This window comes from Thermobia domestica, chromosome 6 (genome assembly GCF_964235325.1).
Source record: "Thermobia domestica chromosome 6, izTheDome1.hap1.1, whole genome shotgun sequence".
Taxonomy (NCBI): domain Eukaryota; kingdom Metazoa; phylum Arthropoda; class Insecta; order Zygentoma; family Lepismatidae; genus Thermobia; species Thermobia domestica.
Genome location: NC_137459.1, coordinates 72,023,881 through 72,045,309, shown reverse-complemented (window position 1 = coordinate 72,045,309; position 21,429 = coordinate 72,023,881). Strand labels below are relative to the sequence as shown.

The following is a 21,429-nucleotide window of genomic DNA, read 5'->3' as shown; positions in this document are numbered from 1 at the left end:
TTTCCGCACGTAACAAGCTTAATACGAGATATGAACCACATAAGTTTCCACCACCGGGAATCAAACAATATTTTCTACGATACAAATGCTGTATCTGGATGCTTTTTACGGTAAAATTTGTGTTTAAGAATTTCAATTGTTACATGTTAAAAGTGAGAAAAGTTTATGTATTTTTCTAATGAAACGAAATCTACTAAATTAGATTGAATTTTATTTACATCCTCTGTCAGCAGCAAGGCTATACAGGACAAAAACAGATTAAAAAGAGATCTGAACCGCTGTAGTGCGTTCGATGCTTTCCCATTGACAATGGAACCAGGAACCTCGTGTTAACTACTACACCAGCGTGCTAACGTCTGAACCAAAATTGAAATAGAGTTTTCGATATGTACTGTTTCACGTTGTGGAAAACAAACAAGTTTTAAAAGAGGGTAAAAGGACCTCTCAAACTATACATTACTCAACATCTATACATTTCTGAGTTGACTTCCACTATTATCCCGTTTTCTTGTCTCAATTTCCGGATAAAGGAAAGACATTTAGATGCTTGTAAAGCTAGCCTTCCAAAAATATTACAACAAGTCTTTTTGAATATATTCATACTATCAGTCGATGTAAAAATAAATGGATGTGAGAACTGATTAATTTACTTAAATTTCAGAACAAATGGAGCTCCCTTTCTCCATATTTACTGACTAAAATTTAGGAAAGTGAATATTCTTGAAAAGAAAGGTAAACCTTCCATACGGTATACCACAAATCCCTATTTGTGGTTTAAAACATTTTATTTGACCCCATATACTCGTTTTTGGGGGGTTAAAAGTGAAATATATTCATAAAAAATTGTCTTCAAAATATTAGAATATATATATATATATATAGTTCCAGCTAATCTGAGAATAAAAGGGTTGGAAACTTTCGTCTGATTGCTTTACTTTAATAAGAAACACTACTTTAATATATTTTATTTGTGGCCAATGGAGAGCTAAAGAAAGTAGTAAATAAGTTAAATTATTGACAAATTATTTGTGAAATTACGAAGCGTTCCCCTTGTTGTTAAAATGGCGAAATTAAATGAGGTGCTACTTACGAATAGGTAAACAGGAGTCACACATCCTGTTTGGACTGGCTAGCAGTGGTCGTTTCTTCTATTTTTCTTTCGTCTATAGTTTCTTCATCAGTCTGCTGATAAAGAAAATTAAAATTTACCTAAGCGAATATCTTGAAACTTAACTTCTTATAATTTGTATTTTAGTTCTCAATATATTGTAAATGTGATTTAAAAAAAGCAATATCAATTACTAACATACATAACATCTCAATTATATCTTCTCAATTGGTTGTATTCATTTGCATATAATTAGCTTGTTACCAACAACCTGTTCTCATACATGATTACCTTGAAAATATATATATTATACACCCATCTCAATATCTTCTGACCCTTCGCCAATTATTTACACCACGCCAATTAAGGTTCAACTCAAATTGAAATTAATCATCCATATACGAAGCTTTACTTTAAAAATACCAGAAGACGACACAACAATCTAACTCAGCCCTTCATTATTACATGCTTTCATGCTTTTCTTTAACTCACAACGGTTCAAACGCAAGTGTGGTTACAATACAATATTCCATTGTTACACTTGTATATTTCTTTATATTTATATACTTATAGCCAAGATAATTTTTTAGTTGGATCGTACAGAGATGACCCATACTCTGTTACATAAACATGAAAGTATCTTGTTTGAGATCTAAAGTGTGACAGAACCAATTGAAATGATATTTTGAATATAGTTATCATCTACTTCGAAATGGATTTTTATCACGTTAGCTTGATTAAAATCCATATTCTAAGCGGGGAATGGGGTTCAGAATTCATCCAAAAAATTTGGTGTCTCACGAATCCCTCAAGCTAGGAACATGAAACTCAGTATCTACATATATATACTCCTCATTAAATTTGAACGAAAACGTGTCCCAATGTTTCTGAAAGTTTTTGTTTTAAGGAGGTAGCAATGGGCATTTTATATCTATACATATAAAATGTACGAATGTATGTGTGTATGTTCCAGCATAACTGATAACTCTGGAAAGATTTGAGCAACTTCCCAAACTTGATATACATATGACTTATAAGCTCAAAATAAATACTATGGGAGTAAGACATCTTTAGTACCCAGAAGTGGGGTGGAAAGGGATGGGTAACATGTAAAAGTAATTGACAACAACCGATATTAGTGTCGAATCCATAATTTTAGAGGCTGCTGAGGTGAACTGGACACTCTCAATGTTGCTTAAGTCCAAAATCATCCCCCAGTAGGGTAAACACTTCAGGAATCCCCAGGGGTTAGGATGGGAGGGGATGACATATAAAGATAATCTTAGAAGATCGACATTAGCGTCCACTTCATAATTTTTGGGATTTCTTAAGATAAACAGTGACACTTCCAGGGCCAAGTTCAGCCCTCAATGGCATGAGGGTGAGAAAGAGTTAGAATAGGGTTAAGAAAGGGTGAAATTACTAATTTGTAAATGCTTTTCTTTAACATACAATGGTTGAGGGATTAACTCAATTTTTTGAGTTAATTTAACTCATTTTCCGACCTCACACAAAGATGAAAATTTACGAGTGCTTCCGCTCATAAAATGATTTTTTTATCTTCTTTATTTCATACAGCAAATGAAATGTTAATTTTAGGTATTGTTGTTCCCATTACATTCTTCTAAAGCATTCAATAATTCCGATCCAGGGAGAAGCAGCTCTGAATCTAACATCTAATTCGAACTTTAGACGAGATTCAACAACCTCATGCACTATTTGAGATTCCAAGTACTACTTTGAAGAAAGAATCGAGATTGAGAAACCTTTAAGTAAGTAAATATAAGTTGATGGAAAGCGTCACATGGAGACAGAAGGGATTTTGGCCTTAAACTCAAAACGTGTAAGACATACTCAGTTCTGATATACTGAGGAATTTTTTCTAAGTTTTCGGGAGTGGGCTGTTACATAACCTTACCAGGGTCATCATTTGGGGAGGGAAGGAGGACAATTGCTCCTCTGAGATTGAGAAGGTCATACTTTTTAATCGATTGTATACTAATATAGTAGTAGTAAAAAATATGAAACACTTATGTCGGTGGAGCATCTTGAACTCCTCACTCTCCCCCGCAAAATTTCAAATGACGCTACTCAAACTTGCCGATAATCATTCAAATTAATTAATAATCGTCTTTCTTAGACAATCACATATCAAAACGTTCCAAAGACTTAGAAGTTTGATATGTTGGGCCAGTGATCGTCGTTTCTCTAATCTTAAAGCTGGGTCTGTTAAATGTAAAACAAACAAACAAACAAAAACAAAGCGAAATAAAAAATAGGATCCACGTCCACAACTAAAATGTACAGAGACTCGAAGCCATGCCCATCAGTTTATCCTACTCCACTTTAGAACTAAGTCTTAAAACAACAGTTGCTCACCCTTATTGCTGAAATGTTACATTTCCCAAAAGAAAAGTAGATTAACTACTAGTTCAGTAATTTTGTGCAGTATTAAAACACAAATTCAAAATATATTTATATTAAATAAAACCCAGTGGCAAGCTACAACAGCTTAACTCACAGTAAGTAACCGAAATACAAAGAGTATATTTCTTCCACTGTTATTGCTTACTTTATGAATGAGATTGTTGCCTCAGGTCTCCATGTGTCAAGTTTTTTTAATAATGTTCCGCGACTTTTAAAAATTGTAGATTCTCCTAAAGCAAATAACTCAATATAAATTTTTAGCTTTCACGCAAGCAATTTTGGAAGTATATTATAAAAGTTTCATACTGTTTGTAAAAATGTATGATTTTGTGTATATGTATAAATTTAAAACTATCATAAATCCCTCTTAAATTATAAACGTTTCTGTGCAGTTCACAGCCCAGAATTTCTCTAACACTACACTGGTTTGTCTTGTGACAGTGTTCCCCCAAGGATAACTCAATCATGATATTCCATCTTATTTTCATATGTTTATACGTATTTATATATTTTTAACTAAGAATATTTTCAGTTGGACCGTTCAAAAGTGGACAATACGGACAATGTCTCATTCTGCGATCTTATCATATTCCATAGAAGTGCTCAGGTATCGACATTTACAGTACTAAATACAGAATGTCTCCATAAACCACGGTTGAGATTGTGAAAGTACGGTAAACGTCAAGAGCTGATTGAATGTAAAAACATCTTATAACAAAGAGTAAAGCAAAACAAAACAAAACAAAATTAAAAAGAGGCTTTACAGAATAACGAAATTAAAGTTTTTATAAAATGCACAAAATGCAGATTCTCTTGTGCGTAAAATTTAAAAATAAGTCTAACATTATGGATTAAAGCGAACCACTTAGACCGCCTAATTCTTATTTAGTCTTAGTCCTATTTCTTCATTTCACCGCACAAAAAAAAAAAAAAGAAAAAAACTTCTTTATGTAATTTTTAAATCTCTTCTTCAGGTAAACTACCGCATAAAAGGACATCGAGTGTCGACAAACAAGTAAAGGAAACAAATAAAATTCTACAACAATATAAAGTGTATTTAATCATGACTTGAAGGTAGAAGAAAAAAAAATTTAAAAATCAGGACATGTCTTCCTTAAAAAAAAGGATAAAATTGTACAAAAAAGTATATATATATATATATATATATATATATATATATATATATAGTAATTTAACAGTTTAGAAATATATACTGTTGTCAAGAGAATTACTTTTAAAAAATCTATATATGCATGACTAATAGAAAATCATGGTGAGCACCCTCATATATAAAGATTTGTTTCTTCTTCTTCTTCTATTATTATTATTATTATTATTATTATTATTATTATTATTATTATTATTATTATTATTATTATTATTATTATTATTATTATTATATAAATTTGCAAGACGGACATCAAAACATGATGAAATTGTATTTGTATTATCAAAATAAAAATGCTCTTAATGGAAAGGAACATTGCGAAGAATATGACTTCTATAAAGAACATGAACCTATCAATAGTCAAATGAACTAAGAGAGATGGTTTCTGATAGTCTAGACGTAATAATAATAATAATAATAATAATAATAATAATAATAATAATAATAATAATAATAAATTTAATTACACATTTAAAGTGCAAAGTCCATCGTTAGTCAAGTATAGCACCGTACAGCGGTAACTAAACATATATGGTAAATCTAACATTGGTGTGAAGTACAAAATTAGATGTTGAATACCGTACATAAGCATAATACCGTAGTATAAAAGCAGAGTCACATAAAGTAAAATAAAATAAAATAGATATAAAATAAAAGCACTAAAGTAGCTCTCATCATCTGGATTAAATTTGTCTAATGCTAAATATACAAGTACATATAAATTGCATATAAAATGGAAACGTGTACCAACAATTTGTTCAAGAAGTTAAAATATAATACATACTAATAAAAATTCATCATAGCCATAATTTCTTGGGTTCTGTTTCTCTGTTATTATAATATTAACTGAATCACTTATAAGTGAGTCCTTTGCATTATTTATACACAATAGGATTGTTTATCTTATTCTGCAAGTTAGTACTGTAAATGAGATGCTATTAACTATGTTCTGACTGTATAGTTTGTTTTCTAATATTGAGTCTACAAATGTTTACGTTTGCTGTTCAAAGAGCTCTAAGAATCGCTCATAATCACAGTAATATTGATATAAATGAAAGTGAAGACACATGCTTTAAAAACTATTTATGTAATAGTTTAGACAAGAGTTTTGTACAGCTTTATATATATATATATATAGTTCTTGATGCTAGACAAGTTTTTTACGTTAATAGTCAATTATTAGGCATGTTTAATAATATCAATCACGTATAGTCTGAATGTGAGTTGAGAGTCAAATATTACACCAAGACTCTTGACGGATTCTACTTTGTCTATAGATTTACCATTTATGTTATATTTAGTTACTATATAATGAGTTCTCTTTGTGTATGTTACATGTTTGCATTTACTAATGTTTATATTCATGCCACTATCACAAGCCCACTTGCAGACACCATTTCTTCAGCAGATACGCTTTCTGAATGCACGCCATGTCATTTATTATTGGTCACCATTCTAAGAAGTTTTACATCGTCAGCATAGTAAAAGATCTACATTTTCGATGTGTGCACTATGTCAATAATAAAAGCTGTAAATAATGGTGGTCCAAAAGTTGAACCTTGAGGAAGACTCTTCGAAACATTCCTTTCTTCTGAGAAAGCATTATTAGCTTTTACCTTAAAAGTTCTATTGCTAAGAAAGCTGCTGAACCAATAAACAAATAGTGGTGATAAACTTAAAAGAGCTAACTCATGTAGTAACAAAGAATGCTGTACCATGTAAAAAGCTTTTCACAGGTCAATATTTATTACATCAACTGTCTTTTTCTTATCTTTTCTTTTTTTAAATATAATGTTTCGGATATATAATCTGTAATGTGTATTAATTTTGTTGTTACCGACTTGTGTTAGATCCATGTTGCTATTTAATTGTAAGTGATTTGAACTGAAATGATAAACATTGATAAATTAGCGTTTCGAATATTTTTCAGAAGGCATTTAGATAAGTAACTGGCTTTTTATTACTAGAATTTCTTCTGTCAATCCTTTTCAACATTCGTACTATACATTTTCTTTTTTCCTTTTTCTGGAAACAATTGCTGTTCCCAAAGAAATATTATATATGTCTGCTAGGGCTGGTGCAATATTGTTGGCACATACTTTGATTACATAATTTAGTATGTGATCCTGGCCAATTAATGTACTAGGTTTCAGTTGATTAATTACTTTAAGGACATCAGTCGTAGCTCGTAGATATGAAAGGAATACCAATAATAGTGTTTTCAGCATTTTCTTGTGCTATTTCTACGATAATGTTTCTGGATGCTCTTCATATGTATCTTGATTTGTCACTCTTTCATATGAACGTAAATAAAATGGAAGAAGATGTACGGGAAGAAGTTACTATTATTACTCTACAACGCCAGTTGAATACACAAATGAGAAATATTTACATTTACAATTCATGTCTGATAAATAAACGAAGTTTTCGTCTGACACCACCCATAATCTTTTCCACAGTATCTGCAGTGCATTTTCGACATACGGCGACATTTTGAATTCAGCCACGTTTCGAGCAGCTTTACCACCCTGTTTGACAATGTTCTTCCCAATTGCCGAATATTGTTCAATTGGTCGGAGCTGTAGCCAGTTGGGTGGGTTCGTATGTTTTTCAACAAAATCAATCTTCATGTCTAATGTACCAGCTTACCGTAGATTCAGCGTAGTTGGAACTTGCCAAATCTGCCCAAAACAATGTGATACTTTAAAAAAAAATACAAAGGGAACTATCTTTTCTGTAGATATTTCTTTCCATAACTTCTGCATTAATAGTTTTCTTTGTATATAGAATATCCGATCGTAGGCCACACGAGAAAACTGCTTGGAACACGAGCACTTTTGATCCAAACTTTTCCACTGACCATATTGATTTGATTCACCCATATCTTTATCAGTGTTTTTTGTATAATATTGAGGGCAAGGAAGTGTTTTGGAGACCTCTTTCACGTACGTTCCATCGTACATCAAGAACACTTTGTTCTCTCTTTCTTACAATTCATGCAATTTGCGAGGTCTTGATTGTGCTCTCACTTTCTGAACAGACGATTTTTTGACTTTTTTTTTTTTTTTTTTGTAGGTTTTCAAATTGTATCTAGCTCTCATTCGTTGAATCATTGCGATTGTAGTACCTGTCGTTTTACCCAAATCACGAACAGACAATGAATGATTTTGTTTAACCTCACCATTTTCTGGTACAATTCCGGGTTACGTGCACCCTTCTTTAGCCTTGATTTCGGCAAACCTGCAGAACTATAATGTTCTCCAAATTTTCCAATAATAGATTTAACACTTACATCATAAACTCTTACCTGTTTTGCTATCTGGTTGTAGGCCATTTCTTTCTTGGAACATCACATTTGCACAATATCAAATGTCACCTTCTGCGGAATTTGCTACTCGAATCCTAACACAGAATTCAACACGCTACAGCCGCTACGTAGGATTCGTCAACTGATCCAAGGACTGCATGGCTTTCCCTTGAGCTGGCTGGCGCTTGAACTACAGTCCCGCCAATGTTGATAGTGACTTCTCGACACACTCCTTAGAACTAGTTGAACCCTACGATAATTATTTTTATTACTTTATTTATTACATTTGTAAGAACAATACGCCAACATTCCCTTCAATCAATGAAAAACTTTAAGTACCTCGACTTTTTATTTCCTGACAACAATATTTTATAGCCGGAATTGTATAGCGCAGAACACGTTTACACTGACTGATTAATAAATCCTATCACATGTTACTGAGGGCAATATTTTGCGTTCTTAGTTCTTTTCTGTGCGTAAAAGAAACTCTCAGAACCATTATGGGATATGTGGAATTTGAGTGGAGTAAAATAGTTAAAAACGGAAACGCCAACCCCATACAAACATGGGAAAAAGAGGAAATAAAGAAGAAAAAGAAGAAGAAGAGTAGTTCTATTTTGAGATTGGATTAATATTTTGGCACTTTCAGTAACACACAAACGTATTCGACCCATCAACCATGCATCATTATTATTATTATTATTATTATTATTATTATTATTATTATTATTATTATTATTATTATTATTATTATTATTATTATTATTATTATTATTATTATTATTATTACACTTAACCATGTATTACACTTACTTCAGGAGATTCAGAAGAGTCCACTCTCAGGTATAGCAAGTTTCTTAGTTTGAAGGCAGGACAAAAGTTTTGTTTTGGCTTTTCCTACTGCTGCTGTCTTGTCAAATCTATACCTTCCTGCGGAAAGAAGAGAGAAAATAATTATTCTTCTTTGCATAATTCACCGACTATGAGTTATGCTAAACGATTTTATTTTTAATAATTGTGCAAATCTATGTTACATCGTATTAGTTGAGTCCTTAAGAATCTATCAAAGTAAAGTTCACGCATTTTCTAAAAATCTAACAAATCAACAAGAAGGGGGACCGTAGTATATAAACACATATACAAGTGTAAAAACTACCAAGTTCAGTAGTAAAGATTTTTCTGTGATCTTGCAAAATAGTCCTAATTTTAAAAAAAAGAAAAAAACAAACAAACAAAAACTTTTTGTTCGAAGATAAAATTCCAACTTATGATTTCGGCTATTTTATGCTGTACCCTTCGATGGAGCACTTATCAGTATTGCAATGATCTAATGAATGAAACTGATACCTCCTACTGTATAATCAATCATGTTGAATTAAACATCAACACTAAAATATTTAGTAATTTCTTTACTCTTTATTTTATTAATTAATTAATTTATTTATTTATTTTTGAGTTGTCAAATCGTAAATCCTGATAATAAATTTTGTTGTTGTAAAGTCAAAGTTTATATAATTAGGTAAAGACACCCACTTCCACTTATTAGACTATTGTAATGGCTAAAATTTCCGTATTCAACACTTCGAAGGCTACATCACAAATATCCCAAATTAAAAGCTGGACATACAACTTTAAACACGAAACTTGTTAACATTCATGATTAATTATCCCAGTTCTCTGCATGATTAAATGGTAGTTCTAACTTCACTCGAATAGTGCTAAGAAGGAAACAATTTTTTAAGTGCATCAAGCAAAAACAGATCGAAGTACTGACAACAATATTGTGTAATATACAATTGATTCATTGCCTCACCTTAGAAAGGCGAAGATACCTAGTTTATAATATTAGCGAATGAATGCAGTGAACACTATAGGTCTGTCGTTAAGTATTTCCTCAGTATTTGAAGAACCTCACTAACAAAGTTTCTTTTCTTTTTTTTTTTTTTTTTTTTTTTTACACACATTTCTGACAGCCTATAAACTAAATTCTAACTATCTTGTTAGTGTTAGTGTGTGTGTACATCACTATAGGGGCTGAGTTCTTAACTTAGTGTTACCTACACAGGTTACAAAATTGTATAAACAGAACTTACCTTGTTTTTGATCGCGGAAGCCAAACAGTCTACGATAAAATTGTCAAATGCATCTTCGGAATGTCTCCGTCGGAAGATTTTAGTTCAAACTCTCCTCTGTGAGTTTCTACTATTATTATATCAAAGGTTCTGTCTCCTAGATCAAAAACTGCAATACTGAAAGCAAGAGCAATGATCAGTCTTTCGTCATTAATAGCCCAACGCAATCTATTATAATCAATTAATATTTGAATTATCTTGAAACACGCGTACTACATAAATGCCAGAACTTCAGATAGACACTGAAGAAATCTGTTTTCATGGTTATTACAAAGAAATAATTCCCTTGATTTCTAACTGGGAAATGTACTGCTTTATTATTATGAATTTGCATCAATAAAGCAAAGTAAATCTGAAATCGAAATTATACTTTATAACTTAAGGAGAATCGTTGTACATGCCTTCTCCAACTTTTGGTCGTATTTTGTCTTCAACTGTACCGCACTACACAATTTTCTCTATATAATTTTATTTTATTTGTACAATGTGAGAAAGACACAATGATTCTGCCATTGTTAACGATAATGACTTCTTAAACCTCTATGTGTTACGTAGGAGTCAGTAATAGAATTACAAAACGTTACTATGCATCTAGCCGATGTTTATTATAATTCTTGGAATTCATAACTGGTGTTAAGCAGTTTTTTTTTTTTTTTTTTTTTTTTTTTTTTGAGATACTGTAACGAAAAAGAACCTAACTTGTAAATAGTAATTGTTTGAGTGTGTTTGTGTGTAATCTTACATCACTGAGCCTACCAAACACCATGATATGACTTGTAAGAGCCCATATCATCAACTGAGGCTGCATCGTCAGGAGAGTATTATATAAGCCTGATGGAAAATATGAGGAATAGGACAGAACAAAGGGAATTCCCATAAATCTATGATTTAATTACATCATACAACTATAATTACTATGCCAATTTGTTGCTATGAATAAGACTTCTAAATGTTCAAACTAACAACCGTGGCATCGTATGAAAATTTACAATGTAGTCATAGATGCACCTGATCTTTGCTGAAATATTGGAATTAACCCTACAATGCATAGTGGGACAGATATGGGTCATAGTGGTAAATAATGTGTGCTCTCCTACATAACGGTATGTAGTTGCTAATGCATGTTGAACCAGATTGGGAACGTTCGAAGCTAGTTGTAATTTCACAATTTTTGCACAGATGGTACTGTTAAGCGTACTGGTACTTTCGTTACTCATTTTAATTTTCTCTTGCAAAACTATTTTTGTTTTCACAGAAAATAAAAGAATCATGCATTTTAGGGTTAAATAAACTCTTGTAGACAGTGAAAAAGACCACACATTAGCAGTTTTTATTTTGTCTGGTAGGTGTCAAGCGTTGGAGGATGTTTGCTCCCATCTACCAGCGAGATGTGTAACTTCTATTGCCTTTGTTTCAATAGTAGAAAATGGGACATGGGGCAGCTAACGTTAAAGTTACCGTTGCCGGTTAAGATATTAACGGATTGACTTGATTAAAGAACTCAGCCGAGCTAATCACTTTATCTGAGTATTCCAAGAAAACATTTTTTTAAAAATCCTGTTCCTCAAGACTTACTGTGTGGAGTAACGGGCAGACGTAAGTTATCGTTATTCGTTAAGATGTTGACGGATTGTCTCTGTTAACGAACTCGGTCGAGATAATCACTTTAGCTATCTCTTGAGAAAATTGAATGGAAAAATTCGTTTCCGTTCAACAGTTATTGTATGGAGTAGAGGACGTACTAAAATTACAATTTATGAATCATAAGTCTCATTTGATAGATATTAATAATAGGCCAAGACTCACCAAAAGTGAGTGAAGAAGAGTAAATTATTCTTATTGAGTATCAATGATTAATAAAAGGAGATTTTTTTTTTTCAAATATCACATGAATGATATTAACTTAAGTATTGCAGAAAAACTGGGACTTCCAGAGTTTTGAACAGTTTTTTGGGGAGATAGATAATATAAGTCCGGGAGATCTTGCAGCCGTTGGTGTGAACTATCTTCAAAGTTTGTATCAGTCCGAATTATGCTAATGAACCCATTGTTCTCACGAAAGTATACGTTTAGCTATTTTTTAGTAATTACTTAAAAAATATTTTAAAAAAAGTAATTTAAAAAATAGCTAAGGTGGTGGGGTTTATGATTCGAACCCCTGCCAAGTAAGTTTGTGGTGGACAATATCGTGTCCGCGAGTTTTCATCGGGATACTCCCGTTTCCTTCCACATTCTCATTCCACCAATTTTTCATCATCATTCTCTTGCTTTAACAATCCTTCTCCCTTAGCCTAACAGGCATAATCGTAGACGTTCATTTTATTAAAAAGTAGCTGTGAATATGTCGATGCTGTAACGTAACTGACTAGTAGCAGGGCCGGCGCTAGCAGTTTTGCCGCCCTGGGCGGTACTTTCACATACTGCCCCTTTAATCCACAAACCTTATTTTGAAAGAAAACGTTCAAGAGTCACGATAAACTAATATGCCCCATTTAAAAACATGTATGAAATGGAAAAGTGAACAAAAAATTGAACTACCTCTCTCGAATGCTTACGTAATATTTAAACGACTCCGTCCGTACATGACACAATATTCAGTATGCACAATTTCGTTGTATATCTGTGATGTGAAGCAGTGCATACAGAAAATAAAATTTTTAAAAAATGATTTAGTCAAGACTAAGAATTTTAATTTTTAAGCGTCTTTATATCAAAACACAATGGAGATACATACATTTAACATAACAGAGGGTAATTGAAAAAAAAAAAAAAAACTTTTCTTGCTTTGATGTGAGCAAATTCCTTTATCACATTCGCATAGTCCAATGTTTTAGCCATGGCTACACCACTCAAGCGTGTTTCAAGCATGGAAGAACGTAGATGTTTTTTAATAAGCTTAAGTATCGAAAAACTTCTTTATCCATTTGCCACTGTTCCGATAAGATTAACAAATTCCTTAGTGCAACACTGACATTGGGAGCAAAGTTATGTTTCTTAATTAATTATGTTTATTAATTTTAAAGTCTGTTTTGGTGAACTTTTAGGCTTAATTATAGCAGATAATACTTTCAGTTAGTCTTTCGAATCAAATCATGTTTTCATCTTTCCATTCTTCGTGTGTTAAAATGATGGCAAGTTTAGTACACTTTTCACACAAAAGTTCCAATGGTATATCTTGAAAACTACTTATATCGTAAAGAAAATCGAAATACGGTACTAGCTGTGATGTATAAGTTGCTCAAACCTTTCTCTTAAAGCTAACATAATTACATCTAGAACTTTGTAATATAAATCGATCTTGTATCTGGTGGATCTTCAATAGCTTCATCCTCTGCCTCGTACTGAAACTGTCTCCTTCTTTCGACTTCGAGCTTGCACTGAATTACCTATCCGTGGATCATCCATATCTAATGCTGATGTCAACTCCATCGCATCAACTAAGTAAGATTGAAACTTTGTATCATTTCTGCTCCTCTGAAAAAACTCAAATACATTTTCAAGAAACCCCACTGCATCCAACACATGTTGCTTACTATGTTTATGTAGAGTAAAAAATCATATCAGATAACGAGTCGAGCAAAAGAAAGTAAAGTCAGGCAGCTGGTTTACTATACATAGAACATGGTGGGCGACCATTTTATCTGCCTAGGTATTCTGTTACCGTTACTTATTTTAAGTAAGACATCATAAACCTCCCCTACTTGACATCTAAGTGGGGTCAGAGCATCAATTCGGCTCTCCCACCTTGTGGTGCTTAAAGTGAGACTGCTAATATGTTCCTTTAGTATAGCCCAACGTTGAACTGACGCAGAAAAAGTCATAAACGTTTTTAAGTATACAAAAAAAAAAAAAAAAAAATGAAATGGAGTACTGAGATGATGTGGCTGCATCGTTACCGACAAGGTTTAGTGAATGACTACTGCAAGAAACATAGAAGGCTCGGAGATTTATTTCTAAAATTCTCTTCTGAATACCGGAATGTTTGCGTTTCATATTGGTACCAAATCATATCCTAGATTCCTCATGTCTTTGATAGGAATGTTCATCTCCTTTAGCTGTTTAATTATTACCTCTGTCAGTCCTAGACCAGTAGTGTCTGTTACCGGTACGAAACCAAGGAAGTGTTCGCAAATTTTACAAGGCATCCTCCATTATTGTTTGTAATTTGTACAAATCGAACGATTATTGCCATTTGTTATGTACTAGAAATATCTGGCGTACAGTGTAGTATTATATTATAATATTTTGCAGCTCTCAACAAAGACAATATTTTAGCTACTTTTTATTTGTTCACTAAGAATTTGAATAATTTCATTTAGGACATTTTTCCTAAGTAATTTTGGTATTTATTTTGTCCTGCGTTGGTTCTTTTAATGTGTTGACGCTATCAAACTTTGCAGAGAATTCTACCAGTTTAGAAAATTATCATTATTACTTGTGTAAAGTTTATCTGATGTTCTGCGTAACGGTAGACATTATTCACCTAAAAACTGCATTATTGCAACTAGTCGTTCTGTTACGTTCTTCCAATGTTGTGTTTCGCCAGTTAACATTTTCTAGTGTTTTTCCTTAATTGGAAGACCACTCTTCAGTCTTATCGAAAGCTCCATCCACCTTCTTTGCAACTCAGAGTGAATGGGATACCTATCATGACTAACCAAAGCTTCAGAGGTGTAGGCCCAATTGTTACAGCCATCAACTGTGAAAGATGATATACTTGTTGAAAATAATTTGCAACAAAAACAGAAAATAGTATTCTTACTTTCGGAATAAACTAACCACTTTCTGAACACAGTTTCACCATTATATAATGTGTACTTGTAACAGTTATCTGTGAATTGACGGCTTAAATTGTCCCTGGAATGAATAGAAAGACACCTTAATAATCTTACCAACCCTAGCTGAAAATTTTATCTAGACCACTGCAAGAAAAACATTGAACGAGATACATGTGACTAGTAGTTTGATAATTGAAAATGGAGGGGGGATACTCTGAATTTCCTGAGTGATTATTTTCCTGAATGTGAATGAAGCAAGTTCAATTATATTCTCAGGTGGACACAATTTTATTTTTCCATGTGGGCCTATTACGAAGCATTATATTTTGATAGTATTCTTTCCTTTTTCAAATTTTGCCGCCCATTAGACTTGCCGCCCTGGGCGGTGGCACGGCTCGACCCCCCCTTGCGCCGGCCCTGCTAGTAGTGACATTGTGCAGCGAAAAAAATAAAGGAAAATTAAACTTATATTAAAAATTAGCTTGCAGTAATTTGTCTTTTTCTCGTTTGTGATTAGTCTGTGTGAATAATATTTATTAATATCATTTTAGAAACTCTGACCCTTTCGAATTTTTGCTCTAACACTCACAAGTGCTATCAAGATGATTTAAAAAGTGAGGTTCCAAAACAAGCACAAGATGTAAAGAATAGATAAACAAAATTATATATATATATATATATATATATATATATATTTCCTTCTAAATATATTTCTATTGTTAATTACTTGTTGCATGTGATTCTTAACAAATATTTGAAAGAAAGTATTCAGATAATGCCTTTGTGATTTTCCACTCTTTCCCTGTTACCTTTGTTTCATTTCATCTTACCTTTGAAGTTTCGACAATAGCTAAGAATTACAGCAAGCATTCGATTAACATTCGGTTATATTATCATGCACATTAGCTAGCGCGGGTCTCGTTATACTGATCTGTGTGATAGTTTTGGCAATATATATCAGACACATTATCAGAAAAAAGGCAACGATATAGTACCGTAACTATAGAAGCGTTTTCTTTGGTGCCTCTTGGCAATATATCACTGCCTTCATCAGATACGTTATCAGATAAAGGCTACGATATATTACCGGAAGTATTACACAGATTACTAATAAAAAGTATTCCCTTTGGTGTCCTTCTCTTTATCTCAAAATGTTTTCAGTTACGAAAAAAAAAAAAGACCATACAATTTGGAAATAAATAAAGATCCAATACTCAGGAACCACTATGAAGCATGATCTCATCTTCTAACGTAACTAACTAGCAGTTATATTGGGAAGAGAGTGAAAAAACAAAATACTGGTGATAGTATTTTCTAAATATTAATCCTCTCTAATTTCCGAAGTTTGAAATAGTGCTTTGTTTGTTTGTTTGTTTGCTGATTTATTCAAACAACAAAATTGTTCGACTTACTAGAAAGATCCGTCATAGTCAGGAAATTAGTTTCAATTGGTTTTAATATTAAGAAAGTTTTACGGTAAATCGTATGGAAGTTACTTTCTGAATGATACTTATTCTAGCTTTTGATGTATGTATAGCTTAGAAAAAATAAAACTGACCAAAGCGAACATTTATTTTCAGCAGAGAGGTCCTATGAGACGAGGATCTACAGCTTTATGTGAAACACACCGGATCACATGGTCTCTCACTGAGAATCGAACCCAGGTCTCCTTATAATACTGATCTGTGTTATAATTTGGGAAATATATCGCTGCCTTCATCAGGCACACATCATTAAATCATGTGTCTTACGAAAGCAATAATACGTTGCCGAAACTGTAAGACAGATTAATAACACAGCCACACACACACACACACACACACAATAAAATTTCTGTGCATTCTACGTATTTTGTTACCCAGAATCCAAATTTCGAAACCCCAGGACGATTGTGTCATTTTTTTTTTTTTTTTTTAATGGGCGAAAAACTTGAGCGATTTAGGATAGGGAAGATACACGTAACACAGCCATACAAAAAAAGAAAAAAAGTTATGTACAGTGGACCCCAAACTATGGGTTCGATGTGTTTTGCTACGCCGAATCCAAATTTCGAAATCCTAGGATGATTGACCATTTTTTTAATAGGATAAAAACTTGAGTGATTTTTGAGAGGGAGGATACATGTTTCTGTCCTATAAAAAAAATGACACTGTAAATCGCATTGGGGTTTCGAAATTTGGATTTCGTGTGTAACAAAATTCTTACTCTGGGCTCCGCTGCACATAACTTTTATTTTTTGTGTGTGGATGTATAATAATAAATGTTTATTTTGATCAGATTTTATTTTTATTTAAGGGAATAACTTACGTGTGTTCTCTCTTTGTTGGAGTGATTTTTGGAGCTCTTGGCACACTGTTTCCTTCTAACGTATTTCTTACCAATGAAGGCCTTTCTTCAATATCTTTTTCACTATTTCTTGGCCTATTCTTTGGAGAAAACACATCATTGTCCACAGGAAAATGTTCTAAATTCGTTCTAGCCTACCTCAATTGTATTGGATTACCAGGAGGTGATTTTTCAGCATCTCAGATGACATGATCTGACCTAATTTTTGGAGAACAGTAGGTTCTTTTTAGTTCAATTTCTTCTGTCTCATTCGTTTGTTTGTCATTCTCGTCATTTCCCGAGGGACTCCACGATTTATTTCTTCTTTCAGACCTTCTTAATTGTTTTTCATCGTCTTCTATGTCCTTTATACACATCACATTGAGATTGAGACTGTTACTTTTAGCAATGGGAAATAAATTTAAATCCGTAATTCTTCGATTTCTACGTGCTGGACAATGGTCAGGAGTGCTCTCAGCATAACCAACTACTGCTTCTTGTATTCCGTTACTAATTATAGGTGATCCAATGGCAAATTCTTCAAGATGTTTCCTTAAGGATTGCCAAATTTCCACCTCTTTTTCTCGTAGTGGTTCTATTGAGTTTGACATTCCTTCTTCAATCCCTCTCTCTTTCAATGATCGACTCAGTTCTTCGACGAGGTCCTCATTATTTCCTGTTGCAAAAGATGAATCAAAATTCGTCAAGAGCTGTACACACTGGATTATCCCTTGGTGTACATTCATTCGGTGCTTGTATTCCATTTTCTAACAGAAAGTGTTGTTTCGATTCTACATCCTCCTCAGCTCTACTCAATTTCTAGCTTAATATCTCACTGTTATGTGCTTTAGGCTATTGGTTTCCAATCTTTCTTTGGCTAACGACACACTTTACTGAACGCCTTACACATCAAGACATATTTATTTGATTTCTCTAAATAATAATTTAAGTTATAATAGTGTAAGAATATAAGTTTCTATAAAAGTAGTGACTGCAACTAGTGGCTGCTTTAGCGAGTAGGCACGGGCCTACCCAAAAATTTTGAAAATTATACGAACGCTAAAAGATACAATAAAGAGTAAATATATTTTCCACTATTTATATCAATGGTAGATAATTATTTAACAAATAACATCAGCCACTACTGTAAAAATAATTTCCTACTGCCACTAATCAATCAAATGTGTATTTGTATCCATAATCGAGGGAGCGACCCAACCCAAAATTAAAATCCTATAGCCGCCCTGCTGTGCTACGTAGTATTGAGTATTGTTGCTGCCGCTGGAGGCGTTGACTGGTACACTCTGTCATAAAACTGATTTTTAATTAATAATTAAATGCTTCATGCCCCGAATACGATGTCGTCCACCACAAATTCGCGTGGCCGGTGAACGAACTTATAACAACTAAGATACTGGTACTGCCATGATTATTGGTATTGTTTACTCTCCACAATGAATTCGATAACATTGAGTCACTGCGGAGAAACCTATAGAGGAAACCTTAAGATCTTTGATGTTATATAAGTTATAATATTATAATGTCCACAGTTGCAACCCGAGAAATTCATTCCCATTTATCATACTCGCACTAGCACTATTTTTAAAGAATTTTTATTTATCAAAAATTCCTTTATATATTTACTCTGTCCGTGTGTCTACGAGAAAGTATAAAATCTTAAGAACTACTTGAATGAATTTTGGCGAGGACATAAAAGACCAAAGGTTAGAAACCAAGTTTGTTGATCGACGTAATCCATCTAGTTGAATCAAAAAATGATCCCCATGTGTCACTATACTTGTAGTTATGGATAGAATCTTTGCCTAATACTCTACCAACAATGCTGTTAAGATTAGCGGATTAGTATAATGATCAGTTGCTAAATGCTAATCTGTCCATGAAATGCAACGCTAACGTGAGACTAAATAACTTTCTAATCGACAAATCGAAAGACTTACATATTTTCTGTTTTCAGTTATTTATCCATTTTGCTTCAGTTTTTGAATGGGGAATGCAGGGTGAGGGGAATACAAAAATTCAAACTTCAATTCATGTTATGTATACGGTAACTTTGTTCCTTGTTTTCTTAAATGTTCCACTTTACTGGTCCATAAATTATAAAGAATAATAAGTACTTTCTAAGATCATTAGTTTGTTTCTAATTCCTTGAACTGCTTTACACTGTGCTGGATAACAAATAGAAAACGTTTTGAGGAAGACCGAAATGTTAGTGATCCGTGTTTAGTGGTGTTAAATAACGGTTGATTGTAGTCATGTGATGGATTTTGTCGTAGCTGTTATGAATGTAAACTTATTAATACATGTAAGTTTGTTTGATTTTAAGAAGAAATAGCCAGAAAACCATATAATTTATTTGTTTGGAAAGAACGTCGCATACGAAATGCAAATGCGCAAGAAATTACGAGAAGCTATTTCGCTAAGTTATTCATCACATACCAAGTAGAGGGAATAGGAAAACACGAGGCAGAATTGTAACAATGTGATATTGTGACCAGATCGAAAGTAGAGTTTAGCGTCGGAAGTGAAAAAAAAAAAAAAAAAACAAACGAGACAGGAGGGACAATAAAAGTTCAGTAGAGAGAAGGAATAATAAAAGAATATATAATGTACAGTATGTACTACACACGTAAAACAGAGGAATATTTAACACTTCTGACCAGAGTATATACACTTATTTATTAAAAGTAAAACACAGTGTAACGGTTTCGACAACTTAATGCTATCTTCATCAGACAATAAAACTCTAAATAAAATAGAATTGAATATATATATGTATATATACTAGCAGAATACCCGTTCTTCACACGGAGAGAATACGTTTAATTTTGGACATAAATGGCTGAATTTGGATTTAAACTGCATCGAAATATCAATGTTTGTCTCAGCGATCCCGATCACTATGGATTCGACAATAATATCGGTCATTTTTTATTTATTTTTTTTTATTTCTCTCCCCTAAGCTGCATCGTCAAAGTAAAATGATTAAAACAAAAACATCCTAGGGTCGAACATCATCTATGTGGAAAATTTGATCAGTATCGGTCGCGTAGTCCAAGAGTTATGAAACTTTATTGTATATATATATATATATATATATATATATATATATATATATATATATATATATATCCTCCCCTACGTTGTACCGTCAAAGTGAAGTGACAGAAACCATCCCAGGCCCGAACCTCATCTATGTTGAAAATTTAATCGAGTTCGGTAGGGTGGTTCAAGAAGTACGAGGTCACAAACATAGTCACTTTCATTTATATATATATAGGAAGAGAGAGAGAAAGAGAGAGAGAGAGATGGAATTTATTCATTATTGAAAATTGTTTATTCAATATCTAATAAAATTCTTTGAAACAAAAAGCATTTTGTTTCCAACAATGTTAAAATTGTTACGTATTGCTAAAATTCCACATGAACATTACCATCATCCATCGGTGCGGCTGCAATAACTTGGCGAATTCGCTCCTCAAATTCAACAAAAGTTTTTGGTTTTGTGTGATAACTTACTCCTTCGCCCACCCCCAGACGAAGAAGTCGCAGAGCGTTAGGTCAGGACTCTTTGCAGTCCATTCAAGGTATTCACGACGTCCCAACAGTGTCCTGAAAAATAGGTGTCAAGCCACTCACGGATAGGACGTGCGAAATGAGGCGAGACCCCATATAGCATAAAGGTTAGGTTGCTGTAATCGTCCCACGTAGATATAATACCGTGAGCATAATTTTCAAGCATACCAAAGTATCGTTTTCCATTCAATGTGCCCTGGGTGACGAATGGACCCACAACTTTTATGGATGTCATCCCGTATCACATTGTGTCCTTTGAGAGATGATGTGTTTTTTTCAACAACCACCCTCGAATCGTCTTTTGCCGAATAATAACAATTGTGCTAGTTAACAAACCCCTAACATAAAACATGGCTTAATGTGACCACAGAATATTACCGATAAGGTCGGATCAGTCTTCATATCAAGCAAGTATAATCTCCTCATACTCCAACCGATCGATAATCACAGTCTTCCTCAGATAATTCCTACCAGTGATATGGTTTTCACGGACGAAAATTCAACCCTTATTTTAGAATAGTTCGGATTGTGTGTCGAGTTAAACCATTTTTGCGACAGTTCTTAAACTACTTGTACATTTTCCTTTGCCC

General features: G+C 33.1%; 1 protein-coding gene across 1 annotated transcript in view; it reads right to left on the bottom strand.

The window, feature by feature from the left end:
* Positions 1-21,429, bottom strand: part of LOC145687691 (baculoviral IAP repeat-containing protein 7-B-like) — a 208,616-nt gene that overhangs the window by 16,653 nt on the left and 170,534 nt on the right. Inside the window, exons 4-7 of the mRNA XM_081761147.1 lie at positions 10,104-10,259; positions 8,824-8,940; positions 8,011-8,260; positions 1,091-1,185 (exon numbers count right to left, since the gene is read on the bottom strand). Of these exons, the coding sequence (XP_081617273.1) occupies positions 10,245-10,259 (15 nt within the window). The 3' untranslated portion in view covers positions 1,091-1,185; positions 8,011-8,260; positions 8,824-8,940; positions 10,104-10,244. The remainder of the gene's footprint in view (positions 1-1,090; positions 1,186-8,010; positions 8,261-8,823; positions 8,941-10,103; positions 10,260-21,429) is intronic.